The following is a 27,916-nucleotide window of genomic DNA, read 5'->3' as shown; positions in this document are numbered from 1 at the left end:
CCAGTCGCCATCACAATGCCCGTCACGGCTTCCCGTGCCGTGCTGCGGCAATCGCAGTTCCTGACCCGCAGAACCGCGGTCAGATATGCCTCCAACACCTCTGAGGCCGCCTCAAAGGCCAGTCAGACTGCCTCCTCTGCTGCCTCGAAGGCCTCCGAGGGTCTCTCCCGTGTCACTTCGACGGCTGGTCCTGCGATCTCGAACGCTGCTCAGGGTCTCGGTAGCGCTCTGAGGAAGGTCGGTGGAAGAACCGGGAAGGTCATTGCCTTTGTCGACTGTAAGCAGATTTGTTTCTTTTACTGCCCTGTTTTGTCCTCTTGGTGGATGATAAAGTGATTGGCGTGGGTGCTTGACCACTGATTTGGTCATCATTCCGGCCCGTCGCTCGGAGAACATTGTCCCTTGATACTGCTCGATAAGTTTCCTCGTTCAGTGCTAACCATTGTGCTCATGCAATAGCTTTGATACCCCCTACTATCTATTACTCGAAGGTCGGCCTCGAGCTCGCTAAGCTGGTATTCCGTGGCCAGAACATGACTCCTCCGTAAGCACATTCACCACCGTGCAAAAGACCAGGCGCACACGCAGTCCACTGACTTCCATATTAGCAACCTGGCTACCTTCCAGGCTTACTTCCAGCCTCTGGTTAACGCTGCTCGCAACCCCGCCAACCTCAAGAACTTCTCTCCCCAGAACATCATTTCCCGGGTTCGCAATGCCAACAAGAAGGAGCTTGCTTTCGCTGGTGTTACCGCCGCCGAGGTTATTGGTTTCTTCACCGTCGGCGAGATGATCGGTAGAATGAACATTGTCGGCTACAGGGGCCACGCCGATCACGGCGACCACCACTAGAGCAATTTCAATCAATCATACCTGGCCTGTTTATTTTCCTTTGTCTTTGTTCCTCCTATGCTCTGTACTATTGTATGATAGACGATGGAATTCAAGCTGTTGTCTGAGGTAAAACATCTGAAGTTGGTGGTGCCATGCCATGTTCCATGTGTGTCGGGCTGTTGGCTAGGGAGAGGTCGGTTGTGACAACTGGCTGATGTCTGGGGGTGACTTTGCTTCAAGAATATTGAATTTGATCTAAAAATATAGACAGATTCTCTATCATAGAATACTGCTTGATTCATTCCTTCCCTGTAACCCTTCGTCGCAGCCTGGTTTCCCATATATCTGACTTCCAGAGAATTCGGACTTTTTGAACAGTAAAGAGCAAATGCAACAAATCTACTCCAGAGACTACTCCTTCTATAAATATACACGATCTTTGAAACACTGTATCTAAATAAGAATCCATATATCTCAGCTGTAGTCCTCTATGGTGCTCTTAGTGGATGCTCAAAAAAAATCAGGAGACCGAGCGCGTCCTCGCATCTGATTGGTCCGTGCGGGAAAGAATTTCTGCATCGGGACTTTTCTTGTTCACGGAGAACCCGACAACCATCGCAACAAAGAACAGCTTTGATCAGACCAGGCGCGATCGCGTACATCGACTTATCTGCATAAGCATTTATCATCTTATGCGTTGAAGATGGACGCCTTCAAGTTGCTGACAAGGGCAACCAAGTTGAAGGGTGGCGCCGCCCCATCATCAGCGCAGAGCTCGACCCGTCTCCCGTCTACGGGCAAGGCGGCGAACCCGCAGCTCTTCCGTAGCTCGGAGGCTGACAAGGTTCTGGAAGAAGCCAGACATGGGAAGAAGAGGAAGAGAGTGGCTGGTCCGGAGGCAGCTGAGTCGGATGATGATGGTGCGGAGTTGAACTTTTTCGGCTCGAGTAAGGCTCGGCGGTCTAGTGCTTCGATGGCCAAGGAGCAGGAGAAGGAACAGCAGGAGCAGCAAGAGCACCGGGATGATACATCTGATGCTGATGATGCTGATGAGATGGATGAGGTGCAGTGTCGTACTGTGCTGAATGCGCACAAAATCAAAGTCACGGATATGCGTGACTTGGAGGAAATCCAGACTGTGCGTGTTGAAAGTGAGGAGCCGAAGAAGAAAAAGAAGAAAAGGAAGCAGCAGGAGGAGTCTACGCCGGCACTTACTAAAAAGGAGCAGAAAAAGGCTCGCAGAGTCTATCCTCAGCCGCTTGTTTCGTTCAAGGAGTTGCGCACCCGGTACAAGATTTCTCGCCGGCTTGCCGAGAACATCGCCGAGCAGGGATTTAGCGTGCCTACGGAAGTCCAGCTGGGTACTCTGCCACTGTTGCTTGAGGGTTTCAAAGTTTCCGGGAATTCAAAAGATGCTGAGAGCATTGAACCCGACTTATTGGTTGTGGCTCCAACCGGCAGTGGAAAGACGCTGTCTTTCCTGATTCCTGTGATCAACAAGATAGTCCGCCACCACCATGAACAAGAGGAGGAGCGTGGCATCTTCTCTGTCGTCGTTGCACCTACGAAAGAGCTTGCGAGTCAGATCGTGAACGAGGGAAGGAAGCTGGTCCATGGGACTGGGGTGAAGATTACTCTAATGAAAAAGGGCATGCGAGTGGTGGACCGCGAGGATGATGACGATGAAAACAGTCACAGCGAAGATAGCGAAGAAGGTTCGGAATCCGAACAGGACGAACCATCCACTACAAGGAAAAAGAAAGGGAAAGCCCCTGTTACCAAGAGCGATATCCTCGTCACTACGCCGTTACTTTTGGTCAATGCGCTCTCAGCCAACCGAACCAAACCTATGGCTACTCTACCTCTGGTTAGGAATATTGTTCTTGACGAAGCAGATGTCCTGCTAGACGAGCTCTTCCGCGATCAGACCCTCGACATCTGGCGCGCCTGCACGCACCCCGAGCTCCGAGCAAGTCTGTGGTCAGCTACCATGGGATCCAACATTGAAGATCTCGCCAAGAGCACTATCAAGGAGCGGAAACAGGCCTACGATCGAACCAACTCATATCCCTTGCTTCGTCTTGTCGTAGGGTTGAAGGACTCTGCCATCCCTAATATCGAGCACAAGCTGGTCTATGCCGCAACGGAGCAGGGAAAACTCCTGGGTCTACGACAGCTCCTACATCCAGCAGCGGCCTCGGCTTCTGATGTCCGCCTCCGCCCACCCTTCCTGATTTTCACTCAGACCATCCCCAGAGCTATCGCCCTGCATTCTGAACTGCGGTATGATATTCCCGCCGAGGCCGGCGGCTCCTCACGAATCGCAGTCCTTCACTCAGATCTTTCAGACGGTCAGCGCTCCGAGATCATGAAGAACTTCCGCAAAGGTGAAATCTGGATCCTCGTGACGACGGATCTATTGGCGCGCGGCGTGGACTTCCGGGGCATCAACGGAGTCGTCAATTACGACATTCCGAACTCGGCTGCGGTCTACGTCCACCGGGTTGGGCGAACGGGCCGGGCTGGCCGCGAGGGTGGCATTGCAGTGACTTACTACACCAAAGAAGATATCCCGTACGTCAAGAGCATTGCCAACATCATCGATGTCAGTGAGAAGCTGCGTGGCAAGGACGGAGAGAAATCCATTCAGAAGTGGTTGTTGGATGCACTGCCGGACTTGAGCAAGAAGGACAAGAAGGAGCTGAAGAAACATGGCGTCAAGGCCCGACAGTCCAACCTCAAGAGCGTCAAAGACGACAAGGAGCACCGGAAGACAAGGATTAGTACCAAGAGCGGATTTGACCGACGGATGGAGAACAAGAAGAAGGCCCTCATTGCAGCCAGCCGCAACAGAAAGTCCAAAACGCAGTCTACGGACCCTGGTAGCGACAACGAGAGCTGGGATGGCCTCGATGGCTAGGTTTTTAGCCGTCCCCTTCATATCTAATGTATTACTGTATAAATAAAAGTTACGATTCCCCAGAAATTAGCGATCCAGATCACGAATTATCATTTTTATTACTTTGTTCAACCTGAGGAACCTGCGGAACCATCGTCCTCTTGAGCTTTATTGGCGCAAACGGATTATCCAACTTACCCTCCTCCTTGAGAACCCACTCCAACTCATCACCGTCCCGGTCAAAGTAGACAGCCCAATTCCCATCCTCTTCCTGAACAGCCATAAAAGCACTCTTCCCTTCCAACGTGATAGTCGTCTCCTCGTCCGCCCAATCCCACGGCCCGACTACATGCTGCACACTCTGCGACCGATTCCCATACTTCAGCTCATGTGTCTCATTATCCGCGTAGATCCAATTCAACATGGGCGGGTTATCCGATATGGTAGTTACGAGGCCCAGACCTCTTTTCAAGTGCTTCGTCTCCTCCAGCTCGGGGTAGTCGATGTAGAACGATTCGGCCGTGTGAGAGGGGTGTTTGCGATTAGCGGGAAGGGGATCATCCAGGTAGACCTGTTGCATAAGTTCCATCATTAGCCGCCTCAATTCAATGGATTGGGTTATATATATATTATAGGTACCTTGTTGTCCCTCAAGACTATCCGCTTTCCGCGTATCTCGTCCTCTTCTTGTGTTTCGCCGGAGGTTTCAATGTCGATGTTGAATCGCGCCATCCGTCTGGCGTCCATTTTGCGTTCGTTGGCTTTGCGCTGTTCGCTGACTCCCATCGCCACGCCGGTGACGGTGGGGATTGCGGTGATTGCCAGGAGGCCGATGACCATTTTGCTAGTATGGCCTACGTGAATATATATTCGCAGACGGCGGAGGGTATAATGAAGTATGGACGTTTGATAATTTGAGGTGAGTGTGTGAATGTAAGATATACACAGATTTGAAAATACTACTGATTTCAAGTCAGTGACTGGTTGTTGATGGGGTATCGCATGAAGATTATTTGTTTGTATGGTTCATGTAACTCTACAATAGACATTAATATTCTAGATCGCTTGATGCATCTTGTGCCTCGTGGCCATGTCGTCATACATCAGCCGCACGTGATTCAAGGCATACTTCAACCATCTCGCTAACATTGTTCGGTGCAACCATCAGAGAATACTCATCTTGATCTCAGATAGTGTTTCTGATGAAGTTATGATTCGGTACTTTGATTGAGTACTAAAATGATATCTATGAACATCTGCAACAGCTCCAACGCATGCTTATACAAAGAGGCGAATCAAATGTGTAGTCTTTATCTAGTTCCATCGTCAATCTATCGTCTATGTCGTGACTTCGTGGAGACGGGCCAACAAGACCCGTATGAGAACCGGTAGGCTAGAGCTTCTCGCTCCATCCCCAGACTGACCACCAGCACCGGACCTCAAGTGCACCCCCGTCCGCCCCTTCCCAGTCGTCGTACCCGACCTCCTCGCCTTCTTCAACCACAGCTAAGCCCAGCTGTTGCATACGTTGTCGGAATTCTTGCACCTGAGGTAGGTATGCATCGCGCAGAGGCATTTCGACCACAACACGAGCGTCCAGTCCGCGGCTCAGCCAGTGACCGACCGTTTCAACCAGCCATTTGGGATGCTTTGGCGAGTACAACGGATCCGCAGCCAGAATGAGATCGTACTGTTCTTCCCTTGATGGGAGTGGTGACGGCGCGACAGACCAGTCCAGTACGCCTGTTGTGACCGCTGCATCCGTTCTTGTGAGCAGTTCGACGTTTAGGGAGACGTTATGGGCAAGATTTGGTACGATGTCCGGTAGGTCTGTGAGATGGATTGTCGCCGAGCTGCCGCGGAGAGCTGCGAAGGAAAGGCCCACGAGTCCGGTCCCGGCGCCCAGCTCCAGCGCTCGGAGCGTCCTGTCCGACTTGGGAGTGGTTGATGACGAAGGTACGAGCGGCGGTGTCATGTCGAGGATGTTGTGGAGGCGTCGGGAGAGGAGGTACGATGAGACCCAGGTTTTCATGCCTAGGTTGTCAGCGGTCAATGAGGGCTCGTACAGTGTCAGTGTGAGCTCCTCGTCGGATGAGGTAGGGATTGTGAAGACTCGGGACATGGCTGGCATGGCTACGTTCAGAAGACCCGGCGTTAGAATCCTCAAAGATCACTACAATTATGTCGTCTCATACCGGTGCGCCCAGCCCGCTCGCTCAACCGAGCGGCAGCAGTGTCCCAAATGGCCTCCCGCAGCTCATCAGTGTCTAGCCATGAAAGAGAGCTGGAGACGATAGACGTCAGATAGCGGGTTACTCCGCTTGGTTCGACTGTTCTGCTCTTCACCGCTTCTTGGCCAGCACTGGTACTGAAACCGCGTGGTTTGACTGCGAGAAGGTCAAGAGCTCGGAGAAGATCGGTGCCGGAGGGTTTGCTGTAGATCTGGGGCAGGTCGAGCACTGTGATAGAGGCTTATCAGCCCGATATCGCATGTTTATCACAAGCAGGCGGACATACCATGGAGAGGCTCGTCGAGATCGGCACTGATCATGATGGCAGTGGTCTGGTAGGATTAGCAACTCGATTAGTGAGAAACAGACTACAACAAGACAGTGTCATGCATAATTTGGTCTTGTAATCGGCACTTTGGCTTCTGCTGTGGCGAAGAGGTGTTGGAGATGCCACGATCCAGGCACAGAAAAAAAAAAAAGTCGTGATTACCCAAATAGGAAAGGTCGGCGTTCGTAGTCCCGCGGACCGGGGCTCCGCTTCGACCCAAAACCACCCGAACAGATAACTCCGACACGAGATAAAAGCGAGAAAAATGATTGGACTCATGGAATGCCATATCAATGCAATGCACATACCCATAACGCTGTATCAGCAGGTACTCCAGACGCCTATCGCTCACGATAACAAACAAGACTAAGGAATGTAATAGTTCTACCATCAGCCCAGCGTCGACTTGAATCCCTGATAAGCCTGCTCAATGTCAAAGGCCAACTCCCGCGCCTGTTCCTCGCTTAGCTCCTCTGTTGCGCGCATCTGGTTCAAAGTGATCAGCCACTGAATAATTTTGCCGCGGTTCTCAAAGTCCCCATCCGTCACTTTGTTTACGGATTGAATGACTTCAGACAGTAGCGGGTGAAGTGCATCTTTGGACACCATGTTCAGCTTCAGCGCGTCCAGGAACGTAATGAAGTTCTCGGTAGCCGTCAGAATGAGGCTACCTGAAGCGCCACCAATAGGACCTCCGGTGGTTGGACCTGCGTTGCCTGAAGGTGCTCCGTGAGAGGCTTGCTCGACTGTTGCGGGAAGGCCGATGCGGAGACGCTCAGTCGCGCGGGGACATTCCAGCTGCCAGAATAGTCAGCAACCAGTACCACGCTATACAGAAAGTGTGCTCACCCCCCATGCCCGCTTGAAGGTTTCCAGATCAACAAACTCCGCTGCGACGGCCTCATCGCCTAAACTGGACTTGTACTGCTTTAGTAGCCGGGTACATGTCTCGGTGTATTCCGCCTCTGTAACCACATCCTTGATATATGCCTTCTCGAGTCCATCAAGTGTGACGATGATACTGTAAATCTCGGCCAGCGATTCATGTAGGTCGCGTTCCGCGGAGCTGGAGGCTAGTTTCACTTCCTGGTACGACCGCAGTTAGCCAGCGGCTCAGCACGCAGGCGGTCGGAACGGGAGTACCTCATCGAGATTGATAGTCGCCGACAGCGCCGGGTTAGGCGTGTAGCTGTAAGGTGTAGGTGCATACGAAAGAGGCCGTTGAGCATACATGATAGTTACTTTCCAGCTCACTATTCTGATGGTGATAGCTACATGGGTGGAGGAGGGGAAAGGCGGTCACCCGATTGGGCGGCTCGGCGTGGATTCTGCCCCGACAGGAATTTTTTTTTCCTTTTACTTTCTCTCCACGATTGGCTTTTCAAGTATCCAACCATCTATTTCCAGATTTCGACTCCATCCTCGATAGGATTGGAGAATATACGGCAAGATGGTCGGAAGTCAGAAGAAGTCCACAAAGAAATTCGAGAAAAAGCATTTGAAAGATGTGCTCGAACGGCGCAAGGCGAACGCGAAAATTAAGCAGCGCATTCAGCACAAAGAAAAACGCAAGGCTGACAATGCCCGGGGGCGTGAGAATGGAGATGTTGAGGAGGAGAGTCCCGAGGAACGTAAGAAGCAGAACGCTTTTGCGGAAATGAACGTCGACGATTTTTTCGCGGGCGGATTCGAAATTGCAGACGCCGATACAGACAAGGGCAAGAAGTCTCGGAGGAAAGATGTTACCCCCAAGATCGGCAAACGGAAGCGGTCAGAGGAACAGAAGGAAGAGGACGAGGAAGCCTCATCTGCAGCCTCAAGTGAAGGCGAGGAAGATGGTGGCGTATCCGACGATGATGCGGAGTCTCAGGCCAGCAGCGCACCGGATGACTTCGAGGCGCACAAGGACCAGCTTCAAGCGTTGAAGGACAAGGATCCTGAATTCTACAAGTATCTGAAGGAGAACGATTCGGAGCTGCTCGACTTCGGTGAACACGGAGATCTTACTGAGGTCCTCGAGCTGAGTGAGGATGAGGAGGAAGAAGGGCCCGCAAAGAAGAAGAAGAAGGCGGCCAAGGATGAGGACGAGGAAGCTGCAGACAATACGCTCACGATCGCGATGGTCAAGAAGTGGCAGAAGTTGATGGAGGAACAAAACTCGATCCGCGCCATGCGGCAAGCCGTGCTCGCTTTCCGCTGCGCAGCGTACATCAACGAGGCGGAAACTCAAGAGCAAAAGTACTCAATCTCGGACCCCGATGTATACCATCAAGTTCTTGTGACAGCACTTGGTACGGTGCCAAAGGTGCTCGCGCATCATCTCCCGGTGAAGGAGACGGCCTCCGGAAAAGTCAGGGTGTCTCTGGATTCGAAGAAATTCAAGACCCTCACACCCCTCATCAAGTCGCATACATCCTCAGTTCATCAGTTGCTCGTCAATCTTTCCGATGCGTCGACGCTCAAGTTGACCCTTTCGTCCATCGAACCGATGCTCCCCTATCTGCTCCAGTTCAGAAAGCTCCTGAAAGTTCTCATCAAGACCATTGTCGGCATCTGGGCTGACGTCTCGACGACGGAGGCGACCCGGATCACAGGCTTCCTGCTGCTTCGCAAACTCATGGTCATTGGCGACTCCGGCCTCAAGGAGACGGTCCTCAAGGCCTCGTATGAAGGAGTGGTCAAGGGCAGCCGGAACACAACCGTCCACACGCTCTCCGGAGTCAACCTGATGAAGAACTCGGCCGCCGAGCTCTGGGGCATCGACCAGAACATCTCGTACACGACAGGCTTCAGCTTCATCCGGCAACTCGCCATGCACCTCCGCAGCAGCATCACCAACACCTCCAAGGAATCCTACAAGACCATCTACAACTGGCAGTACACGCACTCGCTGGACTTCTGGTCGCGCGTCCTCTCCCAGCACTGCGACGGCCTCGTCGAAGCCAAAGCCGGAAAGCAATCCGCCCTGCGGCCCCTCATCTACCCCGTCGTCCAGATCACCCTCGGCGCGATGCGCCTTATCCCCACCGCAACCTACTTCCCGCTCCGCTTCCAGCTCACCCGTGCCCTCCTCCGCCTCTCCCGCGCCACAGGCACCTACGTGCCCCTAGCCCCGGCCCTCCTCGAGGTCCTCAACGCAGCCGAGATGCGCAAGCCCCCTAAATCCAGCACCCTCAAGCAACTCGACTTCAGCACCGCCATCCGCGCCCCGAAATCCTACCTCCGCACGCGCATCTACCAGGATGGCGTCGGCGAACAGGTCGCCGAGCTGCTCTCCGAGTTCTTCGTCCTCTGGACCAAGCACATTGCCTTCCCCGAGCTTTCCGTCCCCATCGTCGTCGCCCTTAAACGCTGGCTGAAGCAGGTCGGCTCCCGCACGGCCGGCAACAAGAACGCAAAGGTCAACCAGGCCATCTTGCTGCTTGTGCAGAAGGTCGAGGCCAACGCGCGCTGGATCGAGGAGAAGAGGCTGAATGTCACGTATACGCCGCGCAATCGCGCCGAGGTCGAGTCCTTCCTGAAGGATGTGGACTGGGAGTCGACGCCTTTGGGTGCGTTTGTCAAGACGCAGCGGAAATTGAGGGAGGAGAAGGCTGCTATTCTGGAGCAGGGACGGCGTGAGGAGGAGAAACGACGCGCGGCGGAGAAGAAGGCCGATGAGGATGAGATGATGGAGGATGCACCTAGTAATGATGATAGTGAAGAGTCGTCTGGCGAAGAGGAGGAAGTAGAGGAGGAAGAAGAGGAGGAAGAAGAGGAGGAAGAAGAAGAGGAGGAAGAGGAAGAGGAAGAGGAAGAGGAAGAGTTTGAGGAAGAGTAGATGCCCTCTTCTTCTAGATACCCTCCTTCTGTCTTAAGGTTCTGTTTGTTTCATTCATTCCATCTAGTCCTGTAGCTTGGGACAATTCCTGCTATGATATCTATAAAAGTTGCAAGGTTCGGGAACATTGTACACATGCACGTCAAGGGACAATAACGGTCCTTGATACATACAAATATGCATGTGGACTATGAAGTAGAGAAATCTATGGCTAGAATGATATATCTAGAGCACTCTATGAACACCATAGCCAGGTATATATGCAAAATCGACGCAGAAACAAGATAAAAAAGCTGCTATAGCCGCCTCAAGCAGCGACGACTCGGACGATATCAAAGGAAGACTAAACCGTCCCAACTGGCATCTTGTCACTTCCATACGTACGTGTCTGCTCACGCCTCAGAACAGCATCTTCCTCTTCTGCCCAAGCGAGCGACTCATTCGGCAGCATTACTGCCTGATCAATCGCAACAGGAAGACCTCTGTGCCGTCCCCGCAGTGTAACAGCCGCCAGAATCAGCTTGCTGATGGTATGCCACGACCCGCAGAACGAGTAATTTTTGCCTGGAAAGCCGACGCTGATGCCGACGCAGCCGTACGCGGAGACTACCTCGAAGATAATGTTAAAGGTCGAGTAGGCGACTGGATTCTCGGAGTAGTGCGGCGACTCGGCAATGGCAATGAACAAGACTGCGAGGGCGATCCACCAGACGTCATGACTGAGTTGGGAGCGGAGCTGTTGGTGGACGAAGTAGCTGCGCGAGCACTCGACCGTTGAGACATCCTGGCTCCCGAGGAGGTGATGTCGGATTAGGCTCATGACAATATTGGGGGATTGGCTGCCGTGTGCGTCGAGAGGTTCGTCCGAGGCGTAAATGCCTAGGGAGCGCTCTTCGTAGACATTGGTGTTTCTGTGGCAGTTAGTAAAGGAACGTTGGGATACGTGGACAAGACGAACCTCATGGTCACCAATACTGGGAACGCCGAGACGTACTGCAGAGTGGTTAGCCGGGTATTTGGACAGGTTAGAACGACCACAAAACTGACCATCATGAGAACTACAAATTGTTAGCAGATGCCACGTAGATTCCATGTTACAAGTCTTACCGTATAGCACAAGTAGTCCCTGACGCAATTCGGAGATAGTTACAACATAGAACCCTCCAGAGCGCACAGCTATACCACACCGGTTAGCCCCTGGAGATGAGCATGACCATCAAGACCCTCACCCAAAGCCTGGAACAGACCATCTAAGATGCGATAGCCTGCCGGCAGTGTCTCTATTTCTTTATTTCCTATCGCCAGAACCTCGAAACCGGCCCAGTCGATTCCATTCAAGATGATGATGGTCCCTAGCAGGTACCATGTATGGCGGACAGGGAAGAGATTAGTGTAAACCTGCATTGGTAGTTAGCTCTTGTGATAAAATATCGTAGTACTTCGTGGTGCATACCCTTCTGGGATGGTCGAGGATAAAATCCAAAGTGACCTTCCAGGTCTCCCATGATGGCCGATTCGCCATCAAGCGTCTCATAGTCCAGATGATAAATCGTAAAAAGCAGGGGTAGAGAGTATTCCCTGCAAGAATCAACATGCCCATTGTAAGAAGTGGGTACGCACTGTGGCTAGTCAGCGTCGTCCTGACGAATTAGAGAGAAGGTAAATTACTTTGTTTGCAGAGCGGTCATGTTCGCATCCAAAAGGGACATTCCACTGTTGACAAACGCAGAAACAGCAAAGAAAGCCCCAGTCCAGAACGGCGACAGGCCATTTGCCCGAGGAATCTCTGGATGGTTTACTTCCAGCCAGCCGCCGACCCCCACAATGCCGATGATCAGGAACGTCGCCCAGTATAGCAGAACGATGACCGACAAGAAGGAAACTGCCTTGTACTCGACACCGCCCAGTTTCTCACGTTCCTCAAGTGTAAGACCATGAAACTGGGAATTCCGTGAGATGAAGCCTTTTGAGGCGAAATATTTCTGCGTATCTCTTAGAATCCCCTTCAATCGTGGGATCTCGTCTGGCTCTCCGTCCAAAGGTACAGTGGGAGCTACATCTCTCGGATGGTTATTCAAGTCGAGTCGAGCGCCCACTCCTGCCATGGGGAAGACTCTGTGGTGATGATGATGGCGTGGCTGAATATAGCCAATAGTGATTTGGTCGTCATTGCCCCATCGAATATGGTCATTGTCGACCGCATTGGAATATTCTAACGGGGCATTTTCCATGGCGGACACATGAGAGCCCTCAGGACTATGGGGTTCTTCCGGCTGCGAAGCGTGTGTTTTGGTCTTCCCGGCAGGCTTCAGGAAACAAAGAGTGGACTGCCCGAAAAAATTTCTTGCGGCAGAACTTTCTGAAATGGTCTTGAATTTGAGCTGGAACGCTCTCTTGCGCACAAATAGGACCGTGATTGAGATCAGAATGGCATGTCCTAGGATCAGTAGCGCAAAAATGATGGACTGTTGGAACGTGTTTAAGGATGAGAGGTCCACCTGAAACCAGTTAGCGAGGCTTAACGGGTTAGATTCATGGAACATACCGTGTTCAATCCAGCACCAGTCATGGCACTGACGCATAAGAAAAGCGCATCTGCATAATGAACGCTTCGTGAGGGAGTCGCGGAACCCCAGAAGATTATACTGCAAATCAGCGGTGTGGCAATGAAATATGCGTAATGGAGGGTGAGGAAATTGAATGGCGGTAACACTGCCATGATACAACGACCGAGTGGTCGAGACCAAATCCGTCTAAGTCGAACTGTTGATTGTTTGAGCCTTCAATTGCTCACGACACACCGAACAAACGGCGGAACGACGTACCAATCATCTCGACAGAGTCTTTCTGAGATAACGCAAGACAGGTGTAAGAGACTCTGCAGCAGCAGTATAATCTTGGAGGATGCGAAATAGAATGACTTCTTCAATAATGGCGAAAAATCTGACGTTGAGAAGCACGTTCAACTGGTGCTTCTCTACCCGCCGATGGAGCGCACACCGCTAGCCACAACAAGGGTTTTGAAAGAATTGTTTAACAAACTGAAAGGTTTTTAATTTTGTTCGATAGTCCATTGCTTTGAATCTCGGGTTTCTGTAGAGTGTTGTTTCGCTGTGTTGGTGCGAATAGTCGGTGAACTTGATTTGATAGTGGGAAGCGGAAAATTCTTCTGCAGGGGTGTTATGGATAATAATGACTCTGTTATGATGGATACTGGAAGAAAACTGTCCAGAGCGTGTGTTATTCCATTTCAGCAATGCTTTCGATAGGCAGAAGATGGTTGTATAGACTGCTAATGGTGTTGTTGATGACGATGAAAAAAAGAAAGTGCGGAAGAGGAGAGATAAGGCGATAAAGAAGGACTGCCGAGGTGGATCAGGAAGCTTATCCGATTATGAAAGAAGCTTCAACGGGCCGCAGATCTCGGCCTGATACTGTAGGGCTTTTCCTTGCTGATAAGGCAGAGGCTTCTGGATATCCATTACCTTCGCAGTCGAATACATTTGCAAAAGATCCTAGATATCATGACGATTGCTGAAATTCATCGTCTTCATATTTGACTTGTTTGCATTCACAACTCACAAGTTGATATACGCTTAAACTGCTGCCTAAGCCTAAAATTTGTGAATGAAGCCTGAACAGGATTTTGATGTAAGCCAGAACTTACGAAACCACCCCTGAACACTTAGTTGGACTACCAGATTGTCCCACCATCATGCATTCCATCACTTCTCGGAACAATAATGCTGACACTCTTCCTCCACCACCTTCGCCACCTCCGCCACCCTCACTGAGTGCTGGCGTGGTTCCTGCTCCCGCTCCAGTGCCCCAATTTGAACCGCCGGCGGTGGCGGAACAAGGCCCTCCTGGGGCCTTCCTCGTCGAACTGTTGGTCTACAATGGCCATCCCTTCAAAGACCACTGGGCGTACTGGGTGCGTTCGCACACTGATAAGGATCTTGGAGTCAAGATCCACGCTACTGGCGATGTAAGAAATGGCTTCGAGTTCGAGATTAAGCGCAGCAGCAACTTCCGCACAAACGAAATTCCCCCCACGAAGAGAATCCCGTTGCAATGGGTCGATGGCCATTGCTTTGATGAAAAAGTGATGTTTAACAACGGAGAACACAAAATTGACAATGTGCCTGTATGTCAGTTCGAGGCCAGTGCGCACAAGATTAAGGCCCCTGGGAAGAGCCTGAATACAACTAGTGATGCTGTAAGTCTCGACTACATTTCTCATGCAACCTCTTGCCCTGTCTTGGTGTCCGGGAATCATATCTTCTAGGTCATCTTTAACACCTCTCCGTGACTCAATGTTAGAATACAGCAGCTAACCTGGAGACCCAGAGCTCATCGGCCGGAAATGTTAGCAAGAAAGTCACACAAAGGAACTGCCAGACATGGATCGTCGAGTCCGCTGAGCAACTCGTGAAGGACAATATTTTCAGGAGAGAAATTGCTGATTACCTTTGCGCAATTGAGCAGTGATCATTTCCGGAGAAAGTATTATAGGCACCAGGGATATATAGGCTTTGTTGTATCTCTGCTGTGTTGGCAAGTGAAACCATTGGTATTGGGCAGCCTTGGCCAGTTATCAGGGTACGCATTTGCCATTGTTCATTATGACTGCATGATCTTTCCGTGATGATCTGCGGATCCGCTCTGGACCATTCTAAGGAGGCGGAGGGCACAAAACAGTCAGAAGCATTGGCATTGTCCTTCCAGAAGCAGACCTGATTTCGGCTATGCATTGTCTCTCTTGTAAGCATCGAGAACCTCAACAAGAGACTGATCCAATCTTGGTTCTCTCGATTTAATTAGCGAGGTCCCCTTACTCAACTCTCTCAGATCAAAATCGACCTGCACCTGGCCTGTTGACAGCAAAGACTCGACAACAGGAGTCCGCTGAAATTTCGCCGCCCACATGAATGGTGTCATTCCCTTGCTATCCCTTGCATTAAGCTGCACCCTGCCTGTCGCCAGCAATAGCTTAACCACCTCGACATGCCCTTGCAGAGCTGCCACTATCAGCGGAGTGCTATGTTGTCTATCAACGGCATCTGGATTGACTCCCTCAACCGCTAATAGCAGCTGCACAACCCCCGCATGACCCTTCCTGGCCGCCTCCGTAACGGCGATGCCCCAGAGACAGTTCTCGAGTCAGGATCCACCTGTCCGTCCCGACTGAGGGTCAGTAAGTACTTAACAGCCTCCTCCCTCCCGTTTCCAGCCGCCAGGAATAAGGGTGTCTTCCCTTGATCCGTCGGACAGTCTGGGTTGACCCCTTCCAAGAGCAACAACTGCATAACCTCACAATGACCCTCACTCGCAGCGCATGCAAATGGGGTTACCCCCTCATCATCCGCAGTATTGGGATCAAGCTTCCCTGTATCCAGTAACATCCGCACAATCATGGCATTGCCACCAGTGGCAGCATACCAGAGAGCACTCCGATCCTTGCAGCTGCATAGGGTTACTTCTGCTGGCCCATACTTTGCAGAAAGCAGTGTGCGCACCACTGCTTCATGACCACCCTCTGCAGCAAACATGAGAGGCGTCCGCCCTATCCCATCACGGATGTCTACTAGGCTGCGTTTATGCGCTAGCAAGAGGCGCGTAATTACTGTCTGCCCTGTCTCAGCAGCAAAATGGAGTGGCTTGTTCCATGAACACTCTCACTTTGGGGTCGGCGCCATCTCGGAGCAGAAGCTGGCAGAGTTGGGGTGGTTTGGAACTTTTTATGGCGGTAATGAGGAGCTTACTGCGCTCCTCGCGGTCCTTGCGAGCCTTGATGTAGGGTGTTAGGATACTATTAAGTCGAGGGTGGCTTTGAGTGAGAGCCCTGAGGTCGTGCTCTGAGGAGACTTGGTTCGCGATGATCCGGAGAAGCTTGCTTGGGAGGCTGAAGAGTGTTGGTGCCATTCTCCTTTTCTTTTACATCCCAGTTCCTGTCTCCATGTATTAGAAGAGTTGAAACCAGTTGATTGATTTAGTACCCCGCAGAAGAAAACAAAAGGGATAGATAGTTGCAATTAGAGACTTCATATAGTGGAAAAACCAGGAACGGCTACCACAATATGTAGTTTCTTTTCCGTCTGCCAGCCTTGACTAGTTGTTGAAAGATAAAGATATCTACATGCAAAGCAAGAGGTGACCTACATGCATTATGCTAAGCCTAATCTGGCGATAGGCGAACGAGTAACCTTCACACAAATGTTCGTGGGGAAAGGGAAGCGAGATAAAGAATGGCTCCGTGGTTGATCAGTAGACACCCGTTCATAGGTACCGACTCTGCCCCGGAAGTTCCTCAGACTTGGTAAAACCACCGGGTTTTTCTGCCAAAGGTCAATGTTTGTAGGTTACTAGGTAGACTAGAGGAGCTGTATATGCAATATCTAGTCAAAAATCTAGCGGTCGACCGACTTCAGTAAAACAAGATATAAGGGTATTAATTCAAACTTGTATCTTTAGCTATCTAGTTTCGCATCACCTAGACAGCAACCGTATCACAAAACATCTGTCTGTAAAGGGAAGCTCTTCCAGTACTGGTTCCAGTGTTTGTTCTGTACCCCTCGAGTGGACGGCCAGATCTCATTCAAGAGATCATAGACCTGCTGCGGTATATGTAGACGGCCGTTTTCAAAAATGTCGTCCTCTCGCCACAATTCCCATGCTTCCTTCCCAATCTCCCGCACATCCGGCTTTGTTTGGCAGTAGAAATCGGGCCGGGTGAGAAGAAATGAATGACTCAGTTGTCTGATCACATGCTTCTCCTCCCTTGAATAAAAATTTGCTCCGAAGGGTATGATGCGTAGCTTTCTCAGTCTTTTGCTAGGTTGACTTGACGCGATGAGGTCCCAAATACTCATTGCAAGGCTTTCATCCGTCGCAGCATTGATGAGAGTCTCTCGTAAACAAGCAGTACTGGCCATTTCAGGACCGATGGGCGACTGTCTGGGATCGCAATGCAAATCCAGAATCAAGGTGTGCAGCTGCGTCAAACGACCGAGTGCTCTGTATATGTTGCACTCCTGGTGATTGCCTCCTTGGCGCTTGATCTGAAGCCGAAGCTCCTGCAAGATTGGGCAACAGTCTACTAGCTGAGAAATATGTTGACTGTCTAAAACTGGGTACTTGTATCCGTTATCGTACAGCGACCTCCATGGGCGTCCTTCCTCCGATGCCTCAATTGCCAGGCCCTGCAATGATGTGCCATGATGCTGAAGAATGTGATCGAGGGAAGAAGTGCTGCGTAAGCCGCGCAAACAGAGGAAACTCACTGGAGCAAAAGCTCGGACTGCGGCTACCATCTCCTCGTCATCTGCATTGACGTCTTCGTTGCGTTTGGCCCATGGGTCCATGTCAACAAACAGCCGATCTAAGCTGTGGAACAGCGAAGCGGCTTGCGTTAGCAAGCTCGGGTTGGAGTAAACGGACATGTCCAATGAGCGGAGCCGACATAGGTCAACAAGATTCGCAAGTTTCAGCAGAATCTCCTCCAACGGCCCGTGTCCAGATCCGAAGTGCAATGAGAGTGAGTCCAGACAAGCTGCCGGGACGGGCTTAAAATAATCAGAGAAGTCTTTCCATTCCTGTTTGATTTTAAAGTTAGAGTCATCGTTGGATGCAATGCTAGCCTGTATGGCCAGACGTTTTAGGTTTTGACCCATGCAGACAAAGGGAAGAAGCTCGTCGAGGTGAACAAATCCTTGACCTCCATTGGGATCCCTTGCGGTGAAGTAATTCACGGCAAAAGTATGGAGACCTGGGGACCGTAGGATGCTAATATCAAATGGATCATTCATTGAGAAAGAGGATCCGGGGCGAGTCCTTCCTAGGCCTGGCACATCAATGCTCAAGGACTGAAACGTCCATATGTTCACCCTGCACCTGGGATGATACTGGCAGATGGCCTGATGAACGGGTGCAGGGAACATGTTGTGTGCTGCGTAATTCAGCTCTTCTAGGTGCTCAAGACGCGCAATCAACGACACGAGCGGCTGCCACTCCTTCTCCGAATAGTAATCAACACTCAGATTCAGGAATCTGAGATCCGAGTCGAGAGATTCGCCGAGCCGGTGCTCCAGGAACGTGTCCCTGTGAGCTGGCGGAATGTAATCGGCAAACTCCATTCCCCAGTCTTTAACCTGCCAGAGACACCTTCCCTTTTTGGACTCGATATACGGTTCATAAAGGCAAACCACATCCAATTTACGGGCATACTTGAGAAAAGTCCGCCCTATTCCACCATGATCAACCTCAGATGCGGTCTCCTGGAGCTCAGCCAGGTTGCGGAATTTTACTCTGAGTGATTCAAACAAAAATGGAGCCACTAGGTCACTCCACAGTCTGTTGGTTAATCTGAGCTGCGGAAGATCGCCTGGGGAGTCTGTTTTGATCTGGATTGTGTTAGTATGCTGAGAACACAGACAGTAGGCAAAGACAGACCATGAAACAAATGTGTCGCAAGATCTCGATGGGAAGATCCTCCATGGTGTTGTAGAGCCGGACGTGGTGAGAAATGCGCTAATGTGGCTGGCAATATTCCATTTATTTATTCCTGACCCTAGTCCTTAGGCATCTTTACTCAAAATCACGTGTGTTAATCTACCAATGCAAACCCTTGAGATTGTGAATTTAGCCTGGTTCTCCTCATGTTTTCATCTAGTTGCTCATCTTGATCTAGGGCGCTGCAATCCTGCGCAACCGCCTCAATCAAAACATGTGCAAGAGTAAAGAGACTCCATACTCTTCTCAGGAGACCCCATGGTGGAACGAATGATTCACGCCTTGGGTACGAAGGACTTAAAAGTCTCATGGAGTCATTGCAAAGGGTTATTTGGATGCTTTATGCTACTACTACCTACTTAGAATCCAGAATCCTGCAGGACCCCTGAAGGTCCGATCAGAGGGACCGAGTCTATGTCGGCCGAATTCTAGCTTGCTCACTAATTTACATGTCTACTAGGTTGTTCGCTCGCAGGGGAAACAACTTTCAGAGCGAGAAGTGAATTCCAATTCCGTAGTCGAGCGCCGGGGGCAGTTTCGTCGCGATGTCTTGCGGGGGCACAGTATGGCGGTACCGACTTTATTGGAGTGGACTCCTTTGGCTGCAGCTTGGAACGCCTGAACCAGTTTTTTCTAAGATAATTTGATTATAAGACATGGTAAGCTAAGTTAAAACTATATATGATAGTGAGACGATGTTGAGGTGATGCTAGAAAGATGAATGTTCATTCAAGAGTATGGAAAATGGTAAACAGGGAGCTTTTATCTTCTAGTTCTGCCCCAAAATGTGGAGCTATAGGCGCTGGCAAGCCAAAATAGGAAGACGTAGCGTTTCAGATTTCCTGTGGATATTGCCACGAGTGGACGACAATGGGCGAGCTGTATAGAGGCATGCAGCACGACTCACACTTCACGCTCCATGTCTGGGAGTCGATTGAAGCGATTAGAGGCTAGACCAACATGCTTGGATCGCCACGCCACACAAGCACTTCGTTGCGACTGCAGTTTCCCCTCAAGGGAGAAAACAAAGCAAAGATAGAGTCTCAGCGCTAGAATAGACCCAATCAGTGTTGATAACTGAAAGGCGCCGAATTGGTCGTGTGTCCATATCATATTTGATGGAGGCCCGCGCCCTGTTGTGTAATCTCAGCGCATCAGCAGCGCAAAAGTCTGATCCCGAACAAATACCTTGGCATAATTGATCGCCTCTTGGGCCTTCTGGTGAGAGCTCTTTGCTTCGATTAAGAAACCAAGTAAAAGAACAAGAGAGCACGATTCTCAGATTCGTGCAAGTCGCCATGGCATCTTCCCTCCGAATAGGCCAATTTCTTCGGGGTCAGAATGGAATATACACCGTTGGCAAACAACTACAGGAGACTGTTTGGCTTGCAAGGTACGAAGCTACTTTAAACCAACAAAACATTAAAGATCGGTTTATAATGGACTGTTTAGCAGGTGCGAAAGCAATGACCCCGTGATTGTGAAAAGCGTCCATCATTTTCGCCTCCAGAATGAGCGTGACGTGCTGAACCGCTTTCAATCTCGCACCCCCTTCATACGACCCTTAATCGATGAAATAGTCGAGCCGTCCGATCCCCCGGCCATAGTCTTGAGATACTTAGACGATCATCTTCTGAACGCGTCTCTCTCTCAAAGACATACAAATGTGGAAATCAAATATGTTGCGAGAAGGATTCTAGAAGCCCTAAAAGTTCTCCATGAGGATAATTTTGTACACACAGGTAAGTGCAATTATCATCTGGGCTACATCCACTATCTAACCTTCCTTGAAGACATCAAGCCGGACAACATCCTGGTAAACTATGGCCAAGGGAATGTGCGATTTACAGACGTTCAAGTAGCAGACTGTGGGAGTACAGTTCCTTCAGATTCTGCATATGCTAAGGATGGTGACTTGATTGGAGCACCTATCTGGAGGAGCCCTGAAGCGCAGCTTCAAATCAGTTGGGGCACACAAACAGACATCTGGTCCTTTGGAGCCTTAGTATGTTTATTTCAACCCTCTTTTAATGTCCAGTAACGTTGACTCTGCACCAGCTTATAACCTTGCTATATGGAGGCAATTTTTTCATATTCAAACCAGACGTTCCCGCAGATCATGATGAATATGAACTAAAGATTCTTCAGAGGCAGTGTGAGTTCTTCGGGCCATTCCCTTTGGCATATCGCGAAATCTGCCCTCAGGAGAAGTTGGATGTCCTTGCATATATCATGCAAAGTATTCCCCCCGAAAGGAGAAAGCTTTTCTCCCGGATTTCAGAACAGGAGATATCCAAGGAGGACAAGGAATTTGTTTTAAAAGTAATGAAGCTTGATCCAAGAGACAGACCTTCTGCAGCAGAGCTTTTGCAAGACAAGTGGTTTGCGGCATAACGACCCCAGGTTCAGCCTGGTCGTTTTAGTACGGTGGGACCTTGGAACGATTCGAAGCCTCCCGATTCTGACACCTTTACGGAGCTTTCAGTTCGATAGTTAACATAGGTTGGATTATCTGATACTTATTATTGGTAGGTCATTACCTGTCTGAGTAGCACACTTAAATCGGCCTTGGTGACAGGGATAGAGCAGGCTAAAACTCACTCACCTGCTTGTATTACCTTTAGCCCATGCTGGTCTAGTTTTGTTTGAGGCTTGTCCATGACTCTTATGTATTCAGAGCCATGGAGCGTGACGCTGACGGAGAATTGGCCCCTACCAGGTCGCATAAAACGCAAGAACATCCTTGATGAGGTCCTCAAAAGAACAAGCTGCTGAAGCATTGGAGGGAAAAGATAAATACATACAACTCCCGCCTAGGAGACTTCGTCTATAATCATGGATAGCTGCTTAGGGATGGAGTACACCCTACCCACGTACAATGTATTAGACCCGCCCAAACCACACAGAGAGAGAGATGGGTCAGTATCAAGAACCAGCTTATGCTAAAGCTATAGCGTAAAGCTTCAATCAAGGCTCTACCTCAACCTGCTCCTCCCTCACCCAATGCCCGCTCTTCCCCCCCTTCTTCTCCAACAACTGCACCTCCCCAATCACCATCCCCTTATCCACAGCCTTCAACATATCATACACCGTCAACGCAGCCCCCACCGTCGCCGTCATCGCCTCCATCTCCACACCCGTCCGGCCTGCACAACTAACCGTCGCGACTACTCGCATCGCCCCATACCTCATTCTCGTCCCAGAGCTCGCTTGCGAACCCGGCAGAGAACCAGGTCCAGGAGCAGGAGCAGGATCAACAAGCTTAACATCGACCTCCACCCCCGTAATCCCAATACTCGGATGGCAAAGCGGGATAATGTCCGGCGTTTTCTTGGCGGCCATTATCCCCGCGATGCGGGCGACGCTGAACACGTCGCCTTTCTTGGTGAGGCCCTTGCGGAGGAGCTCGTGAGGTCGTGCATTGGAGAAGTGGACGAGGCAGCTTGCTGTTGCGGTGCGGGCAGTGATGGGTTTTTCGGTGATTTGGGTCATGTGCACGGTTTGGGAGGGGGTGAGGTGCGGGAGGTCGGGGTCGGAGGTTGTTGGGAGGGATGGTGATGATGGAGCTGCTGGAGCTGCTGGAGCTGGTTTGTGTTCGGGACGGGAGTCGGGGGCGTTGCTATTGCTACGCTTGTGATAGTGACGAGCCTGGAGTTTGAACGGCGAGGTATACAGGGGCAGGAGATGAAGGGGGATATTGGCTGATGTCGTATTTCTTTGATATTCACTATCTAAGCCTCCTATCAGCATGGTGGTACCAGACCAGTCTTGTATATCCAAATCAAATACATCATGTCACATCGTCAACCAAGTAAGAAAGCCAGACGCCAGAATGTACGAAACATCAAAATGTGCCAAACGGGTATATGAAAAGAACAGTCGCGCCTACCCACCAATAAGTATCATCGGCCGATTCTTCATATTCTTCAGTTCACCCATGCCAGCGTGTTTGGCTTTTTTGCGCTTAACCGCCATCCCGATCAGATCAAGGAGCTCCCGCTCTCTCTGATTGACCTCCCCACCCTCGTCCCGGATGCGAGCGGCCGCTTCCGCAGTCTCAAGAAGCCGAAGCTCTTTTAGTGTAGTTTCATCGATCGGCTGACCATCATTCTCCTTCCGAATGATATCACGCAGCGACACCTCCGTATTGCCGAACAGACAGACTTTCAGGTTCCCGTCGCTGGTGATGCGCAGCCGATTGCAGGTGCCGCAGAAATTATGCGTCATACTCGTGATAAAACCAACCCGGCCTTGGAAGCCAGGGATCCGATACGTCTTGCTGGTATCATTCTTGTGCCCGGCCACCTTCTCCAGAGACGGGTACTTCTCCCGGATCATCGCCAGCATCTCCTGGTACGAGACCATCTTGCCCTGGCTCCATTTATTCCCATCAAAGGGCATGTACTCGATGAACCGCACCTCGATGGGACTGTCCCGCCCCAGCTCCACAAACGGAAGAATCTCCCGATCGTTGATCCCCCGCATAACCACGCAGTTGATCTTCAACGTGATCCCCGCACCAGCCCGATTCAACGCCAGAATGCGCTCGATGCTCTTCATCACCGCCTCAAACCCTTTTCTCCGTGTCATAATCTGAAACTGGAACGGATCCAGCGTGTCCAGACTGAGATTCACACCCGTTAGCCCCGCCTCAACCATATCCTCCAGCTTCCGATGCAACGAGATCCCGTTCGTCGTCAGACACAGCTCCCGCAGCCCGTTGCGCCGAAGCTCGCCGATCGAGCGCATAAGAGGGACGATGTCCTTGCGGACTGTCGGCTCGCCGCCCGTCAGCCGGATCTTGGTCACGCCCTGCGAGACGAACAGCGACGACAGGTACACGATTTCCGGGGTGGTGAGGAGGTGCGCGGGTGGGGAGAGCGGAACCCCTTCTTCAGGCATGCAGTATAGACAGCGGAGGTTGCAGCGTTCGGTGACGCTGATGCGGAGGTAGTCATGTTGGCGGTTGAAGGTGTCGGTGAGGAAGTCGGAGAAGGGTCTTGCGGTTCGAAGGGCGGTCCATTTTGCGGCCGGTGAGGAGGGTGAGGAAGGGTTGAGAGGGTACATAGTGTCGTGGCCTGTTGTCGATCGTTCTACAGCAGCCGTGGCAATTCTGCTGTGTAGACGAACTCTTGGTACCAGCCGGCGATAGCTGCGCGGGGAGAGCCGAAAGGCGACTCTCCGCATGCCCAGGAGAGGCTCACTCATCCTGAGCAGAGGTTTCTGCGCAAGGAGGACTTTGATGAAAAAGTTGTGTCCTGCATTTAGGAAGGGGAAAAGCCTCGAAGAAGTCCAAAGCAAGGTTGGATTGTTGGGTTCTTATCAAGGAACAAGAAGAGTGACTCCAACTCCGCGGAATCGGCGACCCCCGCTGTAGCAAGATTAGTCACCGCCATTAACGTATTCGGTAAGCGAGTCGGCCACGTAAGCGAGTCGGCCACCCCCATCAAGAATCACCACCCCTTTGAAACCAAGGCTATTCAGCCATCCATATCACCACGAAAAATGCCCAAATCATCAAAATCCTTGGTGGAACGAGAGGGGAGGATCTCCTTAGCAGTTAAGGCTATTCAGAATGGCCAAATCAAATCAGTTCGTGAAGCTGCTCGTGTCTTTGAAGTTCCCCGGTCAACACTTCAAGATCGTTTGAATGGAATCAAATTTCGCAAGGAAACCCGCGCCAATTCCCATAAGTTGACTCCTATAGAGGAAGAATCACTTATTAAATGGATTCTCTCATTAGATCAACGTGGTGCACCGCCAAGGCACTTCCAGGTCCGTGAAATGGCTACAATATTGATCCAACAACGTGGTCAAGATACAACTTCCTCAGTGGGAGAGAAATGGGTATATAACTTCATTTCCCGCCATGATTCCTTGAAAAGTCGGTTTAGTCGTCAAATCAATTATAAACGGGCGAAATGCGAGGATCCTGAAGTTCTTCAAGCCTGGTTCAAACGCGTGCAAGCCGCTATATTAACTTATGGTATCGCCAATGAAGATATCTATAATTTTGATGAAACCGGCTTTGCTATGGGCCTGGTGGCTACCGCGAAGGTAATCACACGATCATCCTGTGAAGGAAGGCCCTTTCTTATACAACCGGGAAATCGAGAATGGATAACTTCAATTGAGTGTATCAACGCCTCCGGATGGGCATTACCAGCATACTTAGTGTTGAAAGCAAAGACTCATATTCAGGCCTGGTATGAAGGTAATACTCCAGCTTCATGGAGAATTGCTATATCATCAAATGGATGGACAACACGAGAAATTGGTGAACACTGGCTCAAAGAACACTTTATTCCTTATATTAAGGACCGAAGAACTGGCCAATATAGCCTCTTAGTTCTTGATGGGCATGACTCTCATTTAACACCTCAATTTGATGATATATGTCGTCAAAATGATATTATTCCTATTTGCATGCCTGCAAATTCCTCACATCTCTGTCAACCTTTGGATGTGGCCTGTTTCTCACCATTGAAACGAGCTTACAGTAACCTCATTGAACGGCTTGTACGAACAGGATATCACCATATTGATAAGGTTGACTTTCTTGACGTCTACCCAGAAGCCCACGCCCAAGCCTTCAAGAAGATGAATATACAGAGTGCTTTTAGAGCCTCAGGATTAGTCCCTTTTAATCCTAACCAGGTTCTGGATAGCCTCATCTTTTACAAGGAAGACAGCCGTCCCAGCAGTCAAGGCACTACATCTACGATTACCAAAACACCGATAAATTTGAATCAATTCAAAAAGCATGAGTCGGTGATCTCTCAATTACTTCAAACAAACCCTCCTACCTCACCAATACAGACAGCAATATCTTACATCTGTAAAGGTGCAGAGATAGCCTTGAACCGTGCTATTCTTCTTGAACATGAAAACCTTCAACTTCACCAGGCCATTGAGAGACGAAAGAATAAGCAGAAGCGTAACCAACACCAAATGAATGGTTTGAATGGCTTCACAATCCAGGAAGCACTTGAGGCATTCAACCATGTTCAGGCCTTAGAGGAAGCAGCTGGTGATACAGGGCCTGGAGATGATCAACCACGCCGTCGGGCACCACCTCGGTGCAGTATGTGTGGTGTTTTAGGACATATACGTACAAGATGTCCTAATCGAGTAGCTGCCTGAATTCAGCGCGTTTTAATGGTTAGATTAACGTGGAATAACTTCCTTTTTTGTATGTAAATCAGAATTCTAGGATATGCCTTGACCGGGTGGCCGACTCGCTTACATGGCCGACTCGCTTACCGATTACGTTAACTAGTTAGTTAGTTATTTATTCGCAGAATTACGGAGTACGGAGTACTGCGGCATATATCGCTATTTGCGATGAAAGACGTGGTTAGGTAATAATATGATAAGATGCATTACTACAGGCCCTAAGCAAGCTTTTCGACATGCTCTGATACATGAACATCCTGCTTAAGCTCCTCAATCTTCCGCGTCAGCTGCATCTTCTCATCTTGACCCTCGAAAAGGTACGTCAACTCCTCCAGCGTCGGCCCAGCAGTCTCCACGAAGAAGAAATACACGACGGCGAATATGATAGCGACCCATACACAGTAATAGATGTAAAACTTCCAGCCGATATTCTTCAGCCCGATGGGATTGACATACCCGCCAAAGATGGATGACACCTGGATCGTCAGCAAGACAAAGGCCCACGTCTTCGCGCGCATCTGATACGTCACGATCTCCAAGGGATACGTGACGATCAAATTGGTCCAGGCAAGGGTGTAAAAGGCCTGGAAAACAAAGATACAGGCGAGCACGAGTCGACCCGCCGCCAATGAGCTGGTTTCCAGGTAGCGCTGCGCGGCAATGGTCCACACGATGAATGTGACCAGCACGCCTCCGGAGCCTGTGAGGAAGAAGAAGCGCCGCTTGAATCGGTCAATCATCAAGGTCACGCTGATGGCGACAATATACTGCCACAAGGTGACCATGCCGTTCACCAGGGTTATCTCAAATTCGGTTTTCAAGCCAGTGTCCTTCAGGATCTGCGTAAGATAGTTTGACACGAGAAGGTTGCCCGAACTCTGACTGAAAACTGCAGTAGCAAAGCAGAGGAAGATCCGCTTGAGATTGGGCACGGAAGAGAAAAAGTCCTTCCACGTCATGTTGTTCTCCGCTTCTTTTGCGATAGCCTGCTGGATCTCTGCGCACTCGAAATCAACTAGCTCGGATTTGGGATCACATTCGCCGTGATATTTGACCAAGATTGCGCGTGCTTCCTGCAGCCGACCCTTGGCAATCAGCCATCGAGGGGATTCCGGGCAAAACCAGATGAGGCAGAATTGATAGGCCGATGGGATGACCTGGACTAGGGTGGGCAGCCTCCAGGACCATTGACTGTTGATGCGGTAACATCCAAAAGTCGCCCAGGCACCAATCACATACCCCAGAACGATGGAGGTGTTGTAGAAAGTTGTGATTTGCACTCGTTCCTTGGGATGCGACAACTCGGTCACCAGCACTGGGGCACCCATCTGGATGAGCGAGGAGCCCACGCCCAGCACAATCTTTCCACCAATGTACATGTTCAACGAGGTGGCAAAGAACTCAATGAGGACCCCGACGATGATTATCACCGATCCCAAAGCTGTAGGAAGACGTCGCCCGAACTTATCTCCAATCCAACTGAGAAAGATAAAAGGAATGACACCTCCAATCGCGTTGGCTGCACCAAAGAATCCCAATCTGGAACCGGTCGGGTGGCCGAACCTATCTTGCCAGGATTGCAAGACCTGCATGCCGTTCGTCATCGACTGTAGTCCATGTTAGTGGTGCTATGAAAAGGGGAGAGGGAGTCTCACCCCATCAATGCCTAAAGCTGCACTCGCCAGGAGGGACGAGGTAAGCAGGAAGTAGAGTAAAATACCATTCTTCCGACGCCAGAAGGAGGGAATGGACTTCAGATCGATTGGCGATAAGATGCCATCGGCAGCATGGGCAGCAGCGGGAGCCATTGTACGGAGACCGCTTGCGTCTCTCAGAGGATAGGGTACTATATAAGAAGATGCACAAGTCGGTGCACCAGCGTAGATCGGCTCAAAAATGCAGGACTTGTTCGCATCCTCTTATAGAATAGCCATCAGACAAGAAGTCATCCCGGAGTCATAACTATGCAAGCCACCGTCCAGATTGGTGTCCTCTGATTCCGGATCAGACCAGGAAAAGAATCATCACGACGATTTCTCCCCGTGGGGAACTCCACTTTCTGCTGGGGAAAAGTTTAGATTTCGGCGAAATATCAGGGGATATCCAACGGTGAAATC

The 27,916-nt window shown here is 50.5% G+C and overlaps 11 protein-coding genes and 1 pseudogene across 11 annotated transcripts, besides 5 other annotated features; 4 read left to right on the top strand and 8 right to left on the bottom strand.

Annotated features, from left to right (window-relative positions):
- Window positions 1–15: 15 nt before the first annotated feature.
- Window positions 16–852, top strand: NFIA_009160 (F1F0 ATP synthase subunit g; the record flags this gene model as incomplete). The annotated part of the gene is made up of 3 exons (XM_001264133.1): window positions 16–277; window positions 460–544; window positions 609–852. The coding sequence occupies 3 exons, from the start codon at window positions 16–18 to the stop codon at window positions 850–852; spliced, it is 591 nt and encodes a 196-aa protein (XP_001264134.1).
- A 685-nt stretch (window positions 853–1,537) lies between these two features.
- Window positions 1,538–3,754, top strand: rok1 (RNA-dependent ATPase ROK1; the record flags this gene model as incomplete). Its single annotated transcript, XM_001264132.1, has 1 exon — window positions 1,538–3,754. One exon carries the CDS (start codon window positions 1,538–1,540, stop codon window positions 3,752–3,754), a length of 2,217 nt encoding a protein of 738 aa, XP_001264133.1.
- Window positions 3,755–3,833: 79 nt separating this feature from the next.
- On the bottom strand, window positions 3,834–4,573 carry NFIA_009140 (uncharacterized protein; the record flags this gene model as incomplete). Its single annotated transcript, XM_001264131.1, has 2 exons — window positions 3,834–4,304; window positions 4,373–4,573. 2 exons carry the CDS (start codon window positions 4,571–4,573, stop codon window positions 3,834–3,836), a joined length of 672 nt encoding a protein of 223 aa, XP_001264132.1.
- A 553-nt stretch (window positions 4,574–5,126) lies between these two features.
- On the bottom strand, window positions 5,127–6,284 carry NFIA_009130 (S-adenosylmethionine-dependent methyltransferase; the record flags this gene model as incomplete). Its single annotated transcript, XM_001264130.1, has 3 exons — window positions 5,127–5,866; window positions 5,929–6,192; window positions 6,251–6,284. 3 exons carry the CDS (start codon window positions 6,282–6,284, stop codon window positions 5,127–5,129), a joined length of 1,038 nt encoding a protein of 345 aa, XP_001264131.1.
- A 398-nt stretch (window positions 6,285–6,682) lies between these two features.
- NFIA_009120 (ESCRT-I subunit protein VPS28) lies at window positions 6,683–7,525 on the bottom strand (the record flags this gene model as incomplete). The annotated part of the gene is made up of 3 exons (XM_001264129.1): window positions 6,683–7,090; window positions 7,142–7,378; window positions 7,436–7,525. The coding sequence occupies 3 exons, from the start codon at window positions 7,523–7,525 to the stop codon at window positions 6,683–6,685; spliced, it is 735 nt and encodes a 244-aa protein (XP_001264130.1).
- Window positions 7,526–7,742: 217 nt separating this feature from the next.
- Window positions 7,743–10,112, top strand: NFIA_009110 (mRNA-binding ribosome synthesis protein NOC2; the record flags this gene model as incomplete). The annotated part of the gene is made up of 1 exon (XM_001264128.1): window positions 7,743–10,112. The coding sequence occupies one exon, from the start codon at window positions 7,743–7,745 to the stop codon at window positions 10,110–10,112; it is 2,370 nt and encodes a 789-aa protein (XP_001264129.1).
- Window positions 10,009–10,097: a microsatellite.
- Window positions 10,113–10,455: 343 nt separating the features above from the next.
- Window positions 10,456–12,831, bottom strand: NFIA_009100 (putative potassium transporter; the record flags this gene model as incomplete). Its single annotated transcript, XM_001264127.1, has 7 exons — window positions 10,456–11,023; window positions 11,071–11,170; window positions 11,220–11,288; window positions 11,342–11,510; window positions 11,566–11,731; window positions 11,781–12,610; window positions 12,658–12,831. 7 exons carry the CDS (start codon window positions 12,829–12,831, stop codon window positions 10,456–10,458), a joined length of 2,076 nt encoding a protein of 691 aa, XP_001264128.1.
- A 996-nt stretch (window positions 12,832–13,827) lies between these two features.
- NFIA_009090 (uncharacterized protein) lies at window positions 13,828–14,603 on the top strand (the record flags this gene model as incomplete). The annotated part of the gene is made up of 2 exons (XM_001264126.1): window positions 13,828–14,331; window positions 14,436–14,603. The coding sequence occupies 2 exons, from the start codon at window positions 13,828–13,830 to the stop codon at window positions 14,601–14,603; spliced, it is 672 nt and encodes a 223-aa protein (XP_001264127.1).
- A 372-nt stretch (window positions 14,604–14,975) lies between these two features.
- Window positions 14,976–16,037, bottom strand: NFIA_009080 (annotated as a pseudogene).
- A 584-nt stretch (window positions 16,038–16,621) lies between these two features.
- On the bottom strand, window positions 16,622–18,608 carry NFIA_009070 (uncharacterized protein; the record flags this gene model as incomplete). Its single annotated transcript, XM_001264125.1, has 2 exons — window positions 16,622–18,514; window positions 18,564–18,608. 2 exons carry the CDS (start codon window positions 18,606–18,608, stop codon window positions 16,622–16,624), a joined length of 1,938 nt encoding a protein of 645 aa, XP_001264126.1.
- Window positions 18,609–21,590: 2,982 nt separating this feature from the next.
- NFIA_009060 (molybdopterin cofactor biosynthetic protein) lies at window positions 21,591–23,831 on the bottom strand (the record flags this gene model as incomplete). The annotated part of the gene is made up of 2 exons (XM_001264124.1): window positions 21,591–22,363; window positions 22,517–23,831. 2 exons carry the CDS (start codon window positions 23,829–23,831, stop codon window positions 21,591–21,593), a joined length of 2,088 nt encoding a protein of 695 aa, XP_001264125.1.
- Window positions 22,186–22,210: a microsatellite.
- Window positions 23,832–24,031: 200 nt separating the features above from the next.
- Window positions 24,032–24,064: a microsatellite.
- A 97-nt stretch (window positions 24,065–24,161) lies between these two features.
- Window positions 24,162–25,646: a mobile genetic element.
- A 208-nt stretch (window positions 25,647–25,854) lies between these two features.
- Window positions 25,855–25,886: a microsatellite.
- Window positions 25,887–26,017: 131 nt separating this feature from the next.
- NFIA_009050 (putative MFS hexose transporter) lies at window positions 26,018–27,607 on the bottom strand (the record flags this gene model as incomplete). The annotated part of the gene is made up of 2 exons (XM_001264123.1): window positions 26,018–27,406; window positions 27,455–27,607. 2 exons carry the CDS (start codon window positions 27,605–27,607, stop codon window positions 26,018–26,020), a joined length of 1,542 nt encoding a protein of 513 aa, XP_001264124.1.
- Between the last annotated feature and the right edge of the window lie 309 nt (window positions 27,608–27,916).

This window comes from Aspergillus fischeri, genomic scaffold, assembly GCF_000149645.3.
Source record: "Aspergillus fischeri NRRL 181 1099437636249 genomic scaffold, whole genome shotgun sequence".
NCBI classification, from domain to species: domain Eukaryota; kingdom Fungi; phylum Ascomycota; class Eurotiomycetes; order Eurotiales; family Aspergillaceae; genus Aspergillus; species Aspergillus fischeri.
The sequence above is the reverse complement of the archived record's forward strand: the minus strand, read 5'-3'. Positions and strand labels throughout refer to the sequence as shown.